At 40.3% G+C, this 20567-nt stretch overlaps 3 protein-coding genes across 5 annotated transcripts in view; 2 read left to right on the top strand and 1 right to left on the bottom strand.

Annotated features, from left to right (window-relative positions):
• ralgapa1 (Ral GTPase activating protein catalytic subunit alpha 1) overlaps positions 1–9033 on the top strand; it is a 52696-nt gene extending 43663 nt beyond the window's left edge. For 2 of the 3 annotated variants that reach the window (XM_079459437.1, XM_079459436.1), the window contains exons 39-40: positions 4280–4404; positions 7158–9033. In XM_079459437.1, coding sequence (XP_079315563.1) covers positions 4280–4404; positions 7158–7303 — 271 coding nt within the window. In that variant the 3' untranslated portion in view covers positions 7304–9033. Of the gene's footprint in view, positions 1–4279; positions 4405–6469; positions 6585–7157 lie in introns of all 3 variants that reach the window. The other variant, XM_079459438.1, reaches the window with a different exon arrangement.
• Positions 9034–9860: 827 nt separating this feature from the next.
• insm2 (insulinoma-associated 2) lies at positions 9861–11450 on the bottom strand (the record flags this gene model as incomplete). The annotated part of the gene is made up of 1 exon (XM_079457914.1): positions 9861–11450. The coding sequence occupies one exon, from the start codon at positions 11448–11450 to the stop codon at positions 9861–9863; it is 1590 nt and encodes a 529-aa protein (XP_079314040.1).
• A 5457-nt stretch (positions 11451–16907) lies between these two features.
• nfkbiab (nuclear factor of kappa light polypeptide gene enhancer in B-cells inhibitor, alpha b) lies at positions 16908–19351 on the top strand. Its single transcript, XM_079459478.1, has 6 exons — positions 16908–17276; positions 17884–17989; positions 18070–18277; positions 18365–18453; positions 18539–18799; positions 18904–19351. Exons 1-6 carry the CDS (start codon positions 17035–17037, stop codon positions 18934–18936), a joined length of 939 nt encoding a protein of 312 aa, XP_079315604.1. The 5' UTR covers positions 16908–17034; the 3' UTR covers positions 18937–19351.
• The last annotated feature ends 1216 nt before the right edge of the window (positions 19352–20567 follow it).

The following is a 20567-nucleotide window of genomic DNA, read 5'->3' as shown; positions in this document are numbered from 1 at the left end:
TGGGAGCGTGTTCTCAACAGCCGCTGCGCTGTGTTAATTTGCAAGGCGAGAGCAGGGAATAGCTGTGCACTTGGAAATTGGAGATATTGGCCGCAGTTGGCAGCGTGTCTGGCTAGCGCTGTCACGCATCCGTTTGTCCCAGAACTCTCGGCTCGGATGACGTTCCAAACACTCGTCCTTTGAGGGAAAAAAGGCTACATAAACAAAAACAGATCATCTCACTGTATTTTATGATTCAGACTATGGTGTGAAGTATGTTGTTGTGTACTCACTCGTGAATGTCAACTCTTTATATCGTAATTGTGATGAATTGTCGTAATGGTGATTGTGTCCGTCATTGCCCATTTAGCAGTAGAGATCTCTCAGGGGTCATCGGTTAGTACTAACTGTCTAAAAGAGAACACTTGGGACAGTTTTTGATTAACTTTTTTTAAATTTAGTCATTCTTCATTTATATTTGTATAGATTGGGACACAGTTTACGAGTAGTGACAATATTAACTGACAATAATTGTGATTATTGGTATCATGTAAATAATTCACTGCCAGTACTTTGTTGACACTATATTGTACATTCTGAACTTTCTTAACACATTCAATCAAATTTCTAGTTCATGTACATTACTGTGTTAAGGTAAGGGTCACTACATTGTTTATGTATGCGTTTTATTTTTTAAATAATAGTAAACTCGTAAAAACTCTAGAACCATGTTAAATCATTTTAGCATCTTCAGTGTAGTCACAGTTTGCCTAGAATTTGCACACATGTTCTTTTGGCTATTTGTCTCGGATGCTTTTTTAAAGGGATAGTTCACCCAAAAATGTACGTTTCCAACCTGTATGACTTTCTTTCTTCTCCAAAGCACAAATGAAGATATTTTGAAGAATATCGATAACCAAACAGCTACGGTTCCCATTGACTTGCATTGGTTTTGTGTCAATGCAATAGAAGTGAATGCCGTTGTTCGGTTACCAACATTCTTACAAAATTCTTCTTTTGTGTTCACGGATGACAGAATTTTCATTCTGGGGTGAACTTTACCTTTAACAAATTAAAGGAGTTCCCATCTATTCTGAGTTCCTGTTGGCTGCTCCTAAAAATTAGTTTTGTAATATAAAAAAGTAATATGTAGGCACAATTATATTTTATATTTTCACAATTAATTTCAAACATTCAGTGAAGTGACCCTGACTTTGATTTGGCTTTGACCGGGAGAACATCATCTCCACTTCTCAGGTGGCCTGACTCGTTCCAGAACGTTCACCAGTAACACTCGTGCGGAGCTGGAGGAATAGAAGGGGGAGGGTTGAAAAAAAATCTAGGACGAGCAGGAGTGATCAATTTGGAGGCTATCAGCAGCAGCATGTTCAGAGTGGCAAATTAACACACCACGGGGACTGTTCCTGGAGCCCACCACGAGCCCTTCGCTCCTAATGTGCTAACAAGCTCACTTTTGCTGTCTCTTCAGTGGCAATTTCTGTCTTTCCTTCCAGAACCCAGGAGTTCAGCGCGGTGACAATGAAATGCTCCGTAGGAGGGGGGAAGAGGCCAGGAGTGTCCCCCTCCCCACCTCTTGCCTTTCATCCGCCGAGAAAATTAGTTTCTGGTAATGCACAAAAGGCTCTTTTTTATCCTCCGCACCTCTTCTAGCGTGTGATGCTAGAGAGGGCGCAAGAACCAGGTACGCACTCTCTTAAAAGGACTTTCTCCTTCTTAACAAGCCATCATAAAAAACACCACGCATCAAAAATTCAATTACAGTGGATGCAGGGCCCGTGCTATTTGGGTGAATACACGACGTGGAAAAAAAAGAGAAGGGAAAAGGAAGAACTGTTTTTCTCTTTACCTCTCTTTTTGTGGCATACAAAGAGCGTCTGAAGTCAACCGCGTGGAGGATTTGTCGTCTTGGTGACAGGGTGGAATTAGAGGCTCATCTCAGCTTCACGATGGTGGCCACATGTCGGGGGCTCGGAGAGCGCTATTAAGACTCACAGCGGTGCTGATCACGTCCCTATCTCTCGCGCACCGTTTCTCTTTAGCCCATGGTTGTCCTGGACCAGCTAAGCTTGTGGAGTCCTAGTCTAGCATAGCAAACGTCTGACCATCAGCTTAAAATCTGGTTCATTTTTCATTTTGTTCTGACCGCAAACCATTTAAAGTGTTCAAGGGCAAGATCCAAACTAGGTTATTGGAGCATTTTAAGCTGTTGAACACTTAAAAGAGTTCTTCCCAAACTGTGGGCCACAGGAGACTGTAGCTAAGGCTAAAGTTTTAAAATATTCCAGTAAAAATATCGTCGTCATTTTTTTGCAGAAAGGTTTATTAACAGTCTTGTAATGTCTTGATTTGGTGTCTTGCATTTGACACTGCATTTTGCAACTATCTTGTAAAAGGTGCTTGTCATCTTTTATCTACACAGTATTGAATCTTTTAAATAATATAGTGTTTTGTTTTCATTATTTTAGCAAATTTGGGCATCCACATTTGGATATTGTTATTAATGTAGTGTACTATGGTTTATAAATTGATAAACTCTAGTCTACTTCAATATTTGCTGTCGTGATGTTAAACAAACACTGTCTCGAAATTTGAATACTGTGTGTTAGTAAATGTGATATAGTTCAGTTTTTTCTTTATTTGGGATTTCATCGCAAACTGGTAACGGACAGTATTTAATAATAATAATAAATTTTATTTATAGGCGCCTTTCTCAACACTCAAGGTCACCTTACAAAAGCAACAATAAAACACTCAATCCATTAAACATTGAATCAATAATAATAATAATCATGATAATAATAACTGGCGAAAGAGTAGGGTCCTTACAATTTACATTTAAAGACACTTTATTGTGTATATTTAATTTGACGAAATATGAGACAAATTGTGATGGTGGCTTCAAGCTTTTGGTATTTGAGGGGCCTAACCTCTCTGAAATTTGGGAAGCTCTTCTCTAATAATTCTGGGACAAACCCAACCGTTGGGTTGAAATTACCCTATGCATGGTTGTTGTTACTCAAAGATGGGTCAAATATTTTGATATTTTAAAGGTTAATTTAAACCAATGGTTGGGTCTGTCCGTGTTTTACCCAACCATGATTGAAACAACCCAGCATTGTGTATTGTATGTATAGGAGACATTCTGATCCATGAAATTCTTTATAATAGTCCTTTAAAAACACTAAAAGTTATTTTCAAGCCAGCTTTGTTAAATTAGTTAAATTAGCCCTGGAAATGTTTATATTTGACCCAACAATGAGTTAAAACAATCGAGAACTTTGGGTTGAAAAAACCCAGCATAGGTTGATTTTCAAAGTATAATGCAGTATTTTAGAGTGTACTTTGGACATGGTCTTGTTGGAAGCTATAAGCCAAGACCCAGTGCAGTGCAGAACTCATGCAGTCCTGAGCTTCAAATTCATTTGTAACAGCAGTGACTGAACCTCACAAGTGTTATTCTGAGCTTTGTGTTAACACAGCTGTCAAAGTTTTGACGGGCTGTGGGTCGGCAGCGGGTGCCTTTGTGCTTGCAAACTCTTGTGGTTGTAGTACGGCACACGTGAAGTCACGTCTCACCCACACGTTTGCTAGCTGCTTTCTCTTCACCTCTGTGGGAACCTCTCACTCGCTCATTCCAGGGTTCGCTCTCAAACAGCGGGACCCGACGGCAGGAAACGAGTCTGCTGGAGACGGGAAAAGGCAAACGGCGGATCCGTGCCAGTCTCGCGGTTTCTCGCTGCGTGCGCCTCTTCGCCCACAGAAACGCCCAAAGAAACGGAGCCCAGAATATTTTCCACCTACCACGTCCCAGCAGGACGTCACTCTTTTTCTGTGTGTCTTTTTCTTGCCGGTGCTCCCGTCAGCTAGCTCCTTGTTATCCAAACCCTGTGCGCTTAGCTTACTGAGTTATGAATGCAGCTAAAGACCATATGCCACCGGACTACTTAATCGAATCGTCCCCATTAACAGAATCCCTTCGTTTTTAAACCCATACGTAGCAGCATAATCCAATCCCTTCCATTTACTCAATACCATCATTTTTCTTAACCGAATAATACAGACAGTAAGATGTCCATTGATACCCAATGTCACCATACATAAAGCAATGACAGCTTTGTAATACGGTTTATAGATGGAGGGGAGAATTGTTGTTGTTGCTTCCTTAACCCATGACATCCTTGGTGTCTTTCTGACCTTTTTTAGAAAAGTTTCTTTATTAATTTGTTTTCCCTTGACAGCTGTGCACCAAACCTTGATTGAACTTAACTCACATTCTCAGTTATGAAGAGAGAGCGAGGTATTTGGAAACCATAGTCCTGCATCATTCTGAGGCCACAACGTTTGAGGACTACGCCGCCCGGGTTTTCTGCCCTGCACCTTTCCACTATCTGCCATCTGAAGCAGGTTGGCATCGTTGACTCTCTCTCTTTTGTTTTTCTGTTATTTTGCACACCATCCTTTCATCCGGTTTAAGACTCTATGACAGTGAGATCTTCATGTCTTTGTTGATAGAAGTCCATTTATTTGTGCACACTTGAACGGGTTTGTAGTAACAGAAGCATGTTCAAACAAAACGTACCTTAACCTTCACAAAAAAAGAAACATTCTTCTTTACAAACCTGTAGGCCGTTTTGTTTCTAGCCTCGAGTAAACAAATGCAAGGGAAGATAAATGTTTTGAATGGATAGTTCAAACAAAAATAAGTTTGTTCTGTCATGATTTACTCTCCCTCATGTTCCTTAAAACCTCTGACTCTTTTTGCTGCTAAACACAAAAGAAGATATCGTTTGAGAAATGTCTCATGTGGTTTTGTGTCTATATAACGGAAGTCAATGTGTTGTTTGGTTACCAACGTTCTTTAAAATATCTTCTTTTGTGTTCTTCAGAAGAAAGGAAGTCATAAAGGGTTTGAAATTACATGAGGATGAACATTTTGTTGTTGTTATAGTATCTTTAAGTAGTACGATTACATCACATACTGAGGATGTGATTAGATCACTGTGAATCGGTCATTATCTGAACCTTTCATTTGAAAACGCATGCATGCCTGTACACGATTCAATTTTTTTTGTTTTGTTTATTTGTCATAAAACAATTTGATTTAAGAGTGAAAAATGATCTGCTCTGTGCTGGTTTCCTTCAGTTTAAATGAATGCAAATGACGTCGTTATTCAAACCCAAAGCTTTTATTCGGGCTTCTAAACCCAAATGATCATTTTTCTTTTCTTTTACATTTCCATTTTACTTTTATTTTATCTTATTTTTCCCTTCAGATCATAATCTAAGATAAAGGTAAGAGTCCTGAAGACACCGTACACTCGAGGCTGCCTCTTTTCTGTTTGTTTGGCTTGTAACAAGGTTATGAGCTCCTTCTGTTTTTGCTCTCTGTTTCCTTTTCAAACTGAAATGTGTCTCCTCCTTTTTCCACGTTCTGTCTCCGTTCTCTGTATTTTGTGTAGCGGGAATCTGCATGGCATGAGCACACCAGATTCCTAACATCTCCTAATCAACATTCACGCTCCTCTACGGTTCTCATGTGTGTCATATGTGTTTGGCATGATCTCACTCGCATCCACTCCTGTTGTTTATGTCACATGTGTTTTGTTGAAGTGTGTAAGTGATCATTTGAATGCCGGTATCACAGCAGCCATGCAGATTATGAGCAGTAGTGTAAGAGTTCGCTGTCTCAGCATTCTTAGATCAAGTTTATATTATATTGTTAAAAATAGTTTGATTACCAGTCATTGATTCTTAGCCTTACATGCTGGCCAACATCAACATTTGGCAGTTCGCAATTCTTAAAACGAAGTGGCTGATTCGTTCATCTTATTATGATTTGATTGCTTTCGAGGATTTAGTTTAGGGATGGGACACCAAATATGTTTTTGTAGATGTAACATCTTATGAATTTATACAAATTAGCCAACTTGATAAATAGTTAAGAATAACTGTATGGGATCAGGCTGGGCTGGCATCAGAGTTGCAGTTTAAAAATAGAGGAACTGGCGACCCGTATATTCATGTTTTTCAGCATTATATGAGACCGTTGCAATGTATCTGTCATACTGTTAGTTTCAATATAAAATAAAATGATTTATTGCTGTTTGGTGGGAATAGCATCACAGCTGTTTGATGGAAATGTATTTACTACTTAGTGGTAATGGTGACATCTTTCCTTTGTTGTGTGTATCAGTTTGAGCTGAGAAGCGTGTGAGTGCGAGTGCAAGAGATGTTAAGCTCTTGCTTCTGTTGTCTACCTGCTACTGATATTCCTCTCTGCCTGCTCACACCTTTATCTTTGATCTTCTCTTTTTCTTCCTCCTCTGTTCATTATTTTCTCTACATCTTCTTACATCCCACATCTGTGCCCATCACTTTTCACATTTATCCTCTCTCTCTCTCTTTCTGTCTCTCTCTCCTTCCACACTCCCACTTTTCCTGTCCTCTATTCCCCATTCTTTCACCCAAGAGAGAAATGCTGTGATTTTTCTGCTCCAACCCAAACCTCCACTAGAAAACATTGGGCTCATCAAGGTAAAGGGCAAAGGCTTGAAAAGGAAGGTGTTTCACGCTAGCTGTGAATGGTATGCTGAAACTGAAAACGGCTTTTTTTACTTTCTCTTTCATTTTCCCCCCATTACATTGTAGTTTATGTTGCCATATTGTAACTTGCACCCCTGTTGGTCTCATCTGTAAAGCGAGGTGTCAGATCTCAGCGTTGATTAGCCCCAGCATCCCCAAGCGATTCGCTCTGTGAAATTCACCCACAATGCACTGGTACATTAACCTCGCACTCCCTTCAGAGGGAAGGACTTTTCACACTTATTTTGCTCTGGAAAAGCACACTTGGTTATGCACGTTTTAGTTCAGCATATATGTCCATTGCGTACGTTTGATCAAAAAAGTTGATAAGGAATTTTCCTGTTCCAGTTTGAGTGAAATTCACAACGAGTCACAATTCACTTCTCCGTATATCTCAGTGTAGATATTTCTATAATATACGTTCCTTGTTTTTTTTTCATATACCCACCTCTAATGTTACAAATCATGTTCATGTAAAAGTAGGTCATTAATGTTTTGAACTCTTGTCTGACTTGTGTTACAAACAAGCGGAGGGAGGCTCTCATATCTTTCTTCTACTGTCCCGTTCCTCGCAGGCTCATGCATCGAGAGTCAACTGGGCGAAAGTCCAGCAATGCAGGTAGACGGGAACGATTTAGCCTCACCAATGTCGCCTCGTGCTAGCAAGAGCCGAATGTCCATGAAGCTACGCCGTTCCTCCGGCTCTGCCAACAAGACTTGACCATTTCATCCTGAAGAGATGCGCAACATGCGACATCACTCCCTCCTGCTGGACACGCCATTCGCTCTCGCTTCAGGACTCCGCCCTTTGTCAAGAGATGAACCACATCTTCATGAGAACTGCAGCTATGCCCTCCCACACACCTGAGAGCCAGAAGGATCAAAGACACATTTTTGCGGTTGTCGATTTACACTGCAGAAAAATAAATGTTTATTTTTGTCGATTTGTGTTAATAACTTCCTCTACAGTTATCATAGCTGGTCTAGTGCGTTGCCCACTACGATTGCCAGTGAAATGAGAACAAAATCAAACGTTTCCTTTTGATCGCCATTGTGTCAGCCACAACTTTTTATAATTGTACAGAAGACTCTTGAGCGCTTAGGTTTTCTTTATATGTTGATGCTGGTTATGGCGTGATCGAAAATCATGTTTGTGTAGCAGATAAGCATTTAAACTGAAGCATTTCTGGCCGTTACGTTCAGTTCAGAGTTTGTTTTCTCACTCCTGATATGGAACGTTTTTTTTATATAACATTCACACTTGCAACAGGTCGTTTTTTGGTTTGTTTGACATTTTTCTTTATCACATTTAGTGTGGTTGTAACGTCGTTTTCACTTGATTATAATTTTTTTATCATTAATGCCATAATGGACCGCCCCTTTGTCATTTGTAACGTTTTTTTGTGTATATATCTATAAATATAAAATATATACATATTTAATGTATGTGTATAGTGTATGAACAGTATCTGATCTGTGTACATATTTAACAGTATTTAAATCAACCAAAAAAGCAAAAGGGTAATTAAAGCTCAAGCCACATCAAGTCAGATAGAGCTTGAATGTCTTTCTGTGTGGCTTAGTCTTGCTTTAGTGTCATTTCTTCGAACCGCGGCTTAAGAAACAAGCCTCTTTTAAGTCGTGCATGGCTCTTTATCTCACCTTGGACAAGATTTTTAAGGCAAAGTGGGAATGAGTCGTCACATTACCATGTCTTGCAGGATGTGGGCGATGTTGCCAAATTGAGCAGAATTACGAGCTTTATTTTGTGCTGGTTAAGCAGATCAGTGGCAGCTGGGAGAGATGACTGTGTCATGTGGTATTTTGCTTGTAAAGACACTTGGACGGCGTTTAAAGTTTTTATAAACACGTAGATGTGAAAGTCTACAAGAGCATCTTTCTCCAGCACTCTGTTAAGCGGCACTTGTTCATTTCATCACTCTTTCATTGTTTAATAGATTACTGATGCTATAGACGGATGCAAGATGTATTTGACAAAATAACCCGTATTTAAGATCAAATCACGATTGTATGTTTTCTTGGCAGAAACACTTCATAAGGGTTTTTCTTTATGGAATCTTTTATTTTATTTGAAATTATTTTGAACTTTAGAATATTGATATACACATGGGGTTGAAATGATGCAGCACTCTGTTGGATTAAAATGAACATAACGTGTATATTAAAGGCCTGCACACAAGGGACTGAAATCTGTGTGTAATTTCAAGGGAAAAAAGCCTTCCTGGGTAGATTTGATGTATGTTACTACAGACCAAATGCTGCATGTACCAGTAATAACTGCATGTGTTGATATAACAACTGCACAACACACACGCACATACGCAGATCCACAATAATGTCATACCGTAGTATCTTAAACATTTGTATCAGATGTTGAAGAATGAGAGTGGATGTGCAATCACAATTAAGAATAAAATGATTCTTACGACATGTCAAGTCCTGTGCCGTTTAATTCGTTCTGGTGTGCAGTCTTCTGTCTTCAGTTATTTATTTTGCATGAAAAGTGTTTCCAGATCTTTAGTGCATATTACACTATTACAATAGCTTGTCTGTGTTTTAATGCTCAAAATGATGATTATATAAAGTAAGCCACTTTTCAAACAAATTTCAAAGACAATATTTTGCATCGACCTCTTTATTTTACTGCTAAAATGTCAGGGCCACTTAGGAAAATATAGGACACTTATGATTTATTATTATGTAGGCCTCTAATAATTATTACTCATGGTTTATTATATATTATTTTACAGCAGGCTAACTTTATTTTAATTCATGATCTAGAAATAAATGCATTGGTTAAGACAATTGAAACACAACAAGCTTTTCATGAGATCTACTTCAACGATGAGACAAAATATGCAGAAATTCCCTTCCCCTATAGTAATATCACATGTCAATAAAATAACTTCAAAACATGACTTGATGCAAAAAGTCTCATGAGTTGAAATAAATGGATATATAACGGGTAACAATTTAAAATAACTTATTAACAAAAAGACTACACATTTTAAATAATATCCAAAGAGGTCAATCTAATATGACAAAATAACTATTTCATATTTGAATATAGCCTATATGAACAAGTTTAGCATTATATAAGGAAACTTTATGTTGTCGAATAATATATAAATTGATTTGTGTTTTGTCGAAAAAGTTCAATATTCCCACGTAAAGATACTAGACGTAGCTATTATTAAGCCATGGCTATACTTTAGAAAACAAGCCATTATAACGCGTCGCAGGTTTCTAGACTGCGGTCAGCATCCCGGCCTGACAGCCATCTGCAGCAGCATCACCTGTCTGTTCTCTGTAGGGTGACTCTTATTGATGTGTCTGGTCAAACCTGGAGAACTGAAGAACGTGGAGGGACAGTGCTTGCATGAGTATATCTGTTGCTCTCCGGGGCTCAGATCGGGTCTCAATAATAAATCGTCTCTGACCGCATGCCAGAGTCTATGTTTCTCCCTGATCTCAGCCGAAGGGAAATGCGCACCGCAAAGGTGGCACGGAAAGGTGATCTGTCCGCTCTCTATGTGATTATAAGAAGATTTGATTGTCTCGTGCGCAACCAGGTGTTTTCTCAGATAGGCTTGTCTTCGAAACTTCTTGCTGCAGTAGTGACATTCGTACACGTCTTCCGCCCCGGGTGAGGGTATGTAGGGAGTGGTAGACCTGTCGGACTCTTCTGGGCAGCGCTCGAATAACCTGGAGCTGTCGCCGGAGCTGATGTGCAGGTCAAAGCACTTCTCAGTAGAGGGGTACCTCTGGTCCATAGGGGGGTCTTGGGTTAACCTGTGCGCCATATTGCTGTCCGGTGCTGATCGGTGGAGCTGAGAGCTGTCCGTGCCAAGCCGGTGCTGATTGTTGACGGTGATCTTACTGGCGTTCTCTTTTCCTTCAACGGATGTCTTCTCGTGGGTACGCGCCTCCAGTTGAGACTTCTTCGCTGTCTGGGCATCTCCACCGCTTAGGCTGCGAGGTTTGTGCCACCTTCGGTGCGAGGCGAGGTTGGCAGGACAGCTGAAAACTTTATCGCACTCCGGACAGCGGTACTCGACACGCACGATCCTGGAACACTTGTGCTGTGCCAACGAAAACGGATCGGTGTATTCTTCCTTACAAAGCTGGCATATAAACTCACCCAACGGCTTGTTTCTTCCACTTGATGAAGGCGCCAGTTTGGCTTCGGGGCATTCCTTTTTTATTTTGAGACCGAGGACCGGTGACGTTGTGACTTCGTCTTCAAAGTTAAGTTTCCTGATAACTTTGGGCTTTTTGCTGGGCGGTTTGCTCTTTCGCTCCGACTCCATGAACGCGCGCTTTACGCATTGGTGAAATGAGGGGTAGGCGGGCACCGAAGTAGACACAGGTGTGCTAAACTTTATGTCGGCGTGGTTCATAAGGAGACGCTCGATTGAAGACACCGGGGTGGCCAGTGGAAACGACTCAGCCGTGGCGGGTGAACTGAAACACCTGTCCAAAAACGACTGCTTCAGCTCTGTGCTGACGGGCTTGATCGGACTGTGGGAGTCCGTGCTGTGATGGGGAGATGATGCGCTCTGTTCCGGATGACTGAAGTAACTATGTGCGTAATCTTCGCTTTCCGCACTGCTCTCTCCAGCAACTCTAGAGTCCTTCAGATGTGACTGCTCGTTTTTAGATGTTATATCGCTTGTCCACGTTTCTCTGAAAGGTTCCGTAACCTCTGAGTATGTAGCTGGGACACGCGTGGATCCATCTGAAGTTTGGATAGGCAAGTCCGACTTGCGCTCTTTTTCTTCAACGCGCACCTTGTATGATGCTGCTGAGACGCGTTTAGTCCTTTTCACTAAAAATCCTCGTGGCATCTTCTCGTCTGATTCCCCCAAATCCTGATCTCGGGTGGAATCAGATAAAATCACTGTAGGGAGGATGGAGACTGGATACACTGTCACAGCGATGAGCGTTGCGCATGTTTTATCCTTTGGGTCGCCTTCAGGTCTTTCATGAGATCATTGTCTGTGGCCCAATCAGCGCTGACATTCAGATAACGGGGCGGTGCGAACCTTAATGAGGAGATACGGTTACACGTTCATTTCTAATAGGCAGATTATTATTTTTGATAGATGTGCGCTTTAACCTTGCCCGTTTGCTGGACACTGTATTACCAGTTTCCTGTCCTGTAATTTGAGATCAATCCCATGGACATCCAATAAACTTAATTCATTTGTTTCTTTTATTAGGATAAATCTGATCATTTTTTGAAGAAAGAGCCCTTTCACTTCTCTTGTGTCATGTCATTTTATTTTTAGGCTGCAGTCTGCAATTTACAAAAGAGGATTTTGGAAGCCATTCTTTTGTTTGTATTTAATATTCCTCTTAACGTTTACATTAGTGTTTCCCTAATCAATTATTTTAGCTGGCATTTAATCACTTTAATTTAGATTCCCCATTTTTTAATGTTAAATGACTGTCGGTAAAATATTTTTTATTTAATGAGGAAATGCTTAATTAAGGTAACATTTATTTGTATTGATACCAGAAGCTAATTCAAATCATGATAGATACCCACCCAAAAAAATAGAAACAGGATGAAAAAATTTGTATCCATGGTTTTCTCATGATATAGAATGTAAAAGGTCAAAGCAAATAAATAAATCTGAGTGTTGGCTTCAGGCGACTGTTTTATTAACACATATGTGCTCATAAATGTAACGCACCTTACACATCATAAAAATAGTTTAATACTATGCGTATGCACGTCATTTCATTTAAAGCAACGATGCAATAAATTAAATTGTAATTGGGGAGCCAACGCGCGGTCTAGCGATGCGCACATGTGTCAACTGGTCAAGGATGAGAATATATCTATTGCTCCTTTTCCCATGTGAGGGCATCATTACGCTATCTGAGAGTGGTTGAGATTTGAGGGTGCAGGGGTCAGTCCAGGCTGTGGATAACCTGGCAGATAAGCGCTCCTCTCCGCCCAGTGAAGCTGCAGACGCAGATAAGAGATCCCATCTCTCTTATTCCGTATAGGGGGTGGATGCCGGTTCTCCAAACCCCTTTAGGATCCCATTATGCTCATCTGGCAATCGCTTCCCAGGACAATCATCTGTACGCCAAATGAGCGTGAGAACCCGCTAGTAAGGACGCTTGGCCAATTTGGTGGTGTTGGTATAAAGTATATCTCATGGACATCTGGAGTGTTCGTCGGCTATTAAACGGTGTAAATAGGGTATTTGTAATATATACTGCAACAGCATACCTTTTTGGCGTCCATCAGTAGCCTATATCTCGGTAGGTATCTTATATCAATAAGTGACAAGTTTATGCATTGAGGGTGTAAAACATTTAGATATAATTATTGTGAATGTATTTTTCCCTCCTGTTAATGTGCATCAATTTGACACAGAAGGACCAGTCACACCACTCAGAATATACACTTTCACACTCATTTATATTTTTGACATTTTATTTGCTCAACGAACGCTTCAATTAGTACAATTTGATAAATCACTTAAATTTACGTCATAGCTTCAACAATATCATTTCTTCTGCCTGTGCTTGATAAATTGTAGGCTATATATAACAATATGTGAAAAGATAGATTCGCTGTTTCCGAATATAATAACACCGACCGTCTTTTTTTAAAGAAAGTCATTGAACGGATTGTGGTTGCTTCATCTGTCTCTTCAACCACTGTTGAAGTTAATCTGCAGATTTCATTCTCTCAGTATCTGGATTAACACTTTACAGACGCAGGAATTCACAGGAAGGGTTTTATAGAGAGGGATAATTAGACTGTTTTTGCGCTGTTGGAGTTGGAGAGTGATGAAGCATCAATTGATGTTTTTATGCGCGTTGGCTCTTGATTCAGCACCGCGGGGGGTGGACAGCTCCAGCGTTAGGCTCTGGCAGTATTATCACGACAGATTGATGAATAATTCGTGTTTAATCGTCTTTAATAGGGGCTTGTGTTGTATTAGTCACTAACACTAATTTTCTTCATTAGCTCTAAATGAACGCGTGGACAAACTATACTAACTGTAAACGAAAATGATCATTAGAAATGTTTCTGTATAGGCAGCTGTCTTTACACGTGTTCACGTTATTTAGGGTATTTTAATTAATGACAGCAAATAGGATTGGTTGATGCGTTGTTGTGCATTTGATAAATACACTTGGATTTAATGACCCACTCTATGTTTAGTCCTACACTTCTTTACAATATATTAAATAACTTAACATGGATGATTTGGGGGATATTAACCAAAATATATTATACAGTATTAACTAGATTTATTCCAGGACACGCTATAACCCAAACACAAGGTGGAGCTGTAGGGTTAGGGTATTTGTATTATTTTCCTAATTGTTTTATGTGACAAAGAGCTAAACAATATATTTTGTTTGTTAATGGAAACATCAAATGTAACGTGTGGCAACGTAATTCCTGAATGGTTTGTAATGCCGCTGTGTACGATATACGCGAGCGTGAATGGCAGTAGCGTGAATGTATTTGTACGTTGCCTCCCTCTGCTGGACAGTGAAGTTATTGCGCTTTATATTTCTTTATAATTTTCTATTTCTTTCTTTCAGTCAAACGTATTTCCCAGATATTCCAACAGAAACCATGTGAGGACAATTTTTCTAATGTTATTTTAAATAACGTCTTATCATTTTCATTGCTTTGTTGTTTGTTCAATACGCATATTTATAAAATAGATATATATCGTTCTAAAATGTCAATAGTCTTACATGCTGCATTTAAATATAAGTCTTAGGCTAATAGACGAATTGGGCCAAGACCAAAACCACTCCGTCACATTTACTGAGCTAAAAATAATTCTGAGGTCAGTTGGCCTCTGAATGAATGAAATGTGAAAATATTTGTCCACTAGAGGGCGGTAGAGACAGACACTTTCCAGCCAAATTTGGGTCCAGTTGCATAAACTTTGCCTCTGAATTACTCTTAACAGCTAGTTTCAATTACTAGCAATTAATTTGGACTTATCAGACTTACTTTTCATACTTCGATTAGACCAATCTACCTTTTTATATATAACTGACTTAAAGTTATGACCAGTCTTGAAGAAAAGATTAGATGACTACTTTTATAGGCTAGTCTAGGACTAGTTAAACTAGTCTAGGCAGTTTACGCAACATGCCCTTAGAAGTGTTAAAATGCAGAAGAAAACAATCACACTGACACTTTTGTGACAAATGCATAAACAATTGTACATTTTGTGCTGACTTATTCACAAAGCTAGGTGAAGAAAATGAAAATGTAACTTATCTCCTTTTTCTATCTAGAACTGAAGTGAAGATGCACTAGACTTTGATTATTTGGACAGTTTGCGTGAGAGAGAGAGCGCGACCACTTTAAGTTGACTATAAATCAAACTTTATTTAATTTTATTAATATAACAATCTAAAGAGACGTGTTATGTAAGTATTCAAGGTATGCACTGCCCCCGTAGAACCAATGCAATTCATTATTTCTGTCTTAAAGGTTCAGCTGTTCTTACATAACCTTTAATCCTACCTCACCCCTTCAGGTGAGATTTGTGTGGAGACGCATCACATTCCAGTCGTGATCCATGCTTGACGAAATTTGGATTCCCCACGCGTTAAAAACCCATCCAATACAGTACAAACGTATGGGCTGGGGAACGTGACACATTCGTGTGTGTAATTGGAAAGATGGGGAAAATCTAAAGCAATGTGAACAGGTTTCTTTGTTTTCTTTTTGAAACCCATACGTTAGATGACTACTGTACGTGACTCCAGATTAAAATGGAAATTCCGGTGGAATTTGGACAGGGCGGGTCATGTATGACCAACACTGTACCTAAACAATCCGAGTCATTCCCTGTGAGTCAGCAGGTCTTCGGTGTGTCAGCGACATGTTTTGTGTAAAATTACATTCTTATCCTATGTGACTGTGGTACTTTTTCCTTTGTCTGGCAAATCCCCAAATCATCATGTAGCTATGAAAAGACAAAGTACTTTGAGAAATGAATTTGTTTTAGTGCCACCGTCGCACCTTATATGAACAATTTTAGATTACACACAGTATGTGCTATGTGTGTTTATATGTGTGCATGCACACTAAAGGAAATTTCTGTTTATGCTTGTGTGTGTAAGTGACACAAGAAGTGGCTCAGCGAAGGAGGAAGAGGTTGAATGGTTCTCCCACCAAAGATTCCCTGCTGTAAACACGCTGGTGAAAGATCTTGTCATCTAAGCATCTGTTGGAGCTGAACAGGACGTCCTATCCACAATGATCACGTGACCCAGGAAAAAGAACATTTAAGAAAGTTTCCAGTGTTTGATCAGACGAGGGACTTCCTGATAGCATCGCAGAGCAACTACTACGGATTGCATTGTTGTACATTTTGGGTCACGTTGTACCCATTACTGCATACTCAGTACTGTAATGGTAATGCTTGAATTCAAATCTTTGTATCATAAACAAAACATGTTCTAGGCCAAGCTGATATACTTTTACATGAATATCAAGTAGTTCCCCATGGGAAAATGCTTTCTGTTGTGCCAATGCACAATACACATTGCAAATACTCTGCCCTCAGGGTTTACCGTGCATGGTTACTGTAACTATGGTATAGAATTGTAGGAGTGTACACATGCGTGTTGTGTAAAAGCAATGTGGGGTTTTTTTTTGCTTCCTTTAAGTAAATGCCTCCGTGGGCAAACTCGAGCAATCTGAACTACACAAAGGAGTTTCCCATTCTTCAGATTACGAAACACTAAAACATCGGCACCATGCAGTCTACTTCCTCGACTGTAACTTATTCATTCTTATTGAATAACGAATATACTTGCACTTGGATCTCTTATTATTTCCTTTAGTTTTGTTGTTGTGTTATTTGGTTCTTCTGCATGCAACGTGGGCTCCAATAGTCTGATAACACATTTAATGTGATATTCTTTATTTAAACCAAGAAATAAACAAATATTACGATAAAAAATGAAAGGATCCCTGCACTCATTTTTCATCATGTTGATCCATTAGGGTTCATATAATATATATATATATATATATATATATATATATAATCGTTCATGGACATATATGTAAAGCACTGCATATGCACGCACGATACAGTAGGCCTATATTTCTGCAAAGTGATATGAAAATACACTGTTTTGCATTGAATACGCGTTTGTACAATTCTCACTGGAATGTTTTACAGCTGGAATAGACGGGCTTTCGTTATTACCGATAGTCTATTTAACGAAGCAGCGAAAATTTCCCCAAACTCCTGGCTCTGATAATTCCCAGTAAACACAATTCAGGCGTCAATCACTCGTGGAAATCCCCCACCCTGAGCGTGGCTCCTCCCACTTCTCGTCGTCTTTTAGTACTCGCGTTGCGCGTAACTCAGTCACACAGTACAGACGCGCAACAGACACGACTCGCTCGTAATGGATATTTGTCGAAGCACTCAAACAAATCAAATGGATTACAATGGCGACGGCCGTGACCCCAAGACAGGGAAAATGCTCGCGAGCACCGACGACCGTCTCGACAGCGGTTTGGATTCGCTCAAAGAGGATGAGTACGCGGATATGGAGTGCGATTTCCGTCGGTTGAAAGTGGACGGCGAGAGGCAGGAGGACGTTGACTGCGAGCCCTGGATGAAACATCTCACGGAGGACGGAGACACGTACGTGCTTTGATAGTTTTAAACACTTCTGCCCATATACGGGCATTGACCGTGCATTTGGGTAACAGCTTTGGGATGCAGATAACAGTGCGTTTTTGGGCCTTGTTTGGTCACGTATTTTTAATGCAAAATCGCTGTGGGACGAAGTTGAATCCGGTTAAATGTTTTTCATCACTCTTTTTTTTAGATTGCATGTTAACGCTATTGTAATTTCTTATGATTGGACTGCGTGTATATTTCTGGCTGAGAACTTTTAAAGGTTTTTAGCATCGTGCACATTTCTGAAATGAATTTGCAGTTAAAGCCCATTCCGTTCAGCTGCGCGCATGCGCGGTCGCCCGTAAAGTAATAATGGCTTTATGTAAACAGAACGGACTGTTCTCTGGCGTCGCGTCAATGTGGGCGCGGCTTATTCAGGCGTCGCGTCCATGTGGGCGGAGCCGGGCGATGTCGGAAAGTCCCGGGCCGGGTGCCAGACGGTCTGACTCGCTCGTGTTGCGCATGTCCCTACTAGGAAGAAAACGTCTGCACACCAGAGTTGTTGCTTTTTAAAGAGAAAAATCTTACTGTTGCGCTTGTTTCTCACAAATCCTTTTTATCTTTAAAGGTATCTGCACCTTTGTGTCATACACGAGGCCCAAGATGCAGCATTGAAGATTATTGATTTATCCAAAGATGGAGCCTTCCTCAACGTACAGAACAACCAAAGACAGGTACAATAACTTCCACATACACAAAAGTGAAGGGAGCTTTCTCACCGACAGCAAACTAAAAATGCATATATTTTTTTCAGACCGCCCTGCATTTGGCCGTCATCACACGGCAGCCCCTTTTAGTAGACCGGTTACTTAAATCCGGCTGCGATGCATCCCTGGTCGATGACCACGGAAACACCGCCCTTCACATCGCCTGCAGAACGGGCTCTCTGGCCTGCTTCAGTCTCCTAACACAGTGCTGCCCACAACAGCTACCAGCCATCTTACAGACGCCAAACTTTAACGGTAAAGATTTTTGGTGCACGTTCATCCACCTTGATCGACATTGAGTTGGAACGTTCGATCTAATCCCGTTGTATTTTTACCCCACAGGTCAGAAATGCATACACGTGGTCGCCACACAAGGTTACCTGTCGTTGGTGGAAAACCTTATTCAGCTTGGCGCAGACATCAATGCACAGGTAAAAACGGGATCTAGTCATTCACATTTGTGCGTCAACATTTACGACAGACGGCTAAAGATGTTTCTCTTTTTTTTCCAAACAGGAACAGTGTAACGGCCGAACCGCCCTTCACCTAGCCGTCGACCTGCAGAACTTTGAGTTAGTTCGGCTTCTAGTCGGCAAAGGTGCTGATGTTAACAGTTTAACGTACGGCGGTCACACGCCTTACCACCTGACCTACGGCCGGACGAACGGAGACATCCAGAAAGTCCTGTATGAGCTCACCGCACCACACCTAAGGGAACTTCCCGATAGTGAGTCAGAGGACACCGATGAATTTTCTGAAGACTCGGATGATGACGAGGTGCGAATTACATGTGTATATACACACACACCTTGTCTTTAGTATGTGCTTTATAAATTGATTTAAAATTGTTACTTAATTGTCGTCTTGTCATTTGTTCACAGATGTATGATGATATCAAAGTGATGGGGCAGTAGGAATATGCAGAAGGACTTCTGGAATTCTGTGAAATTAGAAGCAGGACGGTTCTCGCTCGAGAAGCACGGGAACGGGTTCACGGTGAGGCTCGCAGACGGCCCTCGGTTCGTTGGCAGTTCAAGCGAAATACTGATCTAGAGAGAGGCCAGGAAAAGAAGGTTATTTGTGGGTGTATCGCAAGACCATCTTAGAGGAACACTGGACAGAGGCCAACAAATGTACCTTTGGCTCTATGTTGGAAAGTATCTCCAGCTCAAATCAGCAGCTGTATGTCTATTGTACTGTGATGTGTAAAATATTGTGTATACAGACAGATTTATTTTTATAACAACATGTAAATGTGTACATACGATGAAAAGTTTTCCTGATGTAGAAAGATATAACATGCGTTAAATTAAAACCTTGACAAATTCACCTGGTGTGGTTCTTTCGAAAGCCATGAGAACTGAGACGAAGAAGGGGAAGTTAGATATCCTTTTGTCACCAAGTGAAGTGTTTGTACTCTGTTTTCCCTCAGCTGAGGACAGTGGAATTTCCTGTGCTGGAAAGACCATTCAGATAAAATTGGCAATGCACAAAGTCCCCGACTTCCTGAATTCCCTAAATAAGAAACGTTGTGCAACAATGCTCTATTATGAAGAAATTTCCCACAGGCAACATTTTTTAGGATGACAAACACAAAATTCTTTGAAAGTGCCTGGTGCATTTGCATTCTTAGAAAAGGGTGTACTGACTTTGAACATTTTGTTCCTCGCTCTAATTTCCAGACTTTCATCGTTTTCCGCTAACGTGGTGCTTAAATGCCCTGTAGACTCACACTCATTTCAAATTTCATTCAGATCACGTTGACCCTATGCCAACAACGTAAAGTGAAACTCCTTCAAAATTTCCACGCTTTCAAAATCACGAATGAACCCACTAGTCATTCAGTTCAATTGTTACATTGTGACCACCATATTTCGCTGTCTGGCATTTTACTGTAAAGTCAAGACGTGTGTGTGGTTTTCCTGATTTGAATACAAACCTGAGAACTCTAAAAGGGACTCCACCTTCAGTTTAACCTTGTTTTATTTCTGAACTTGAATCCAGACTTTTTAATTTTGATGTGTCTTTGGTCCCCAAAACATTTCTTAAAGCAATACGACATGCAAATGATGTAGTCATAACGTTATCTTTCTGAGCGTTGTGGACTGTTGGAGTCTAGGTAGGACACACAGGGGCCTTTACAGGTCCTGTAATTTCAGGGCTCACAAGAGCCTCATGATTCAGTCTGATCCGAGAAATGACAGGAGGCTTTTTTGGCCAACTCAGAAAGAAGAGGGCTGTGGTGAAGTGAACAGCTCCACGTCTATGTAAATACGATGTATAGAGGGGATTCTGTAGTGAGAGTTTAGGAAATACATTTACATCTTTAGGGAGTGTGTGAAACCAGATTGGACCAGACCGAAAGTGATTTGTTTACCATAAATGATGTAAATCAAGATATCTTGGTGCTGAAATCACTTTAGCTCTGAATGACAAATATTTTAAACACAGTACAAGTACACTTTTTCATTTCCTACACCGCAAAAAGAAATCCTGTAAAAAAATAAAGTACTGGCAGAAAATTATTTTCCTTCATTTTACAATT

This window comes from Barbatula barbatula, assembly GCF_947034865.1.
Source record: "Barbatula barbatula genome assembly, chromosome: 6".
In the NCBI taxonomy this organism is placed as follows: domain Eukaryota; kingdom Metazoa; phylum Chordata; class Actinopteri; order Cypriniformes; family Nemacheilidae; genus Barbatula; species Barbatula barbatula.
This window is presented reverse-complemented; position numbering and strand designations above follow the sequence as displayed.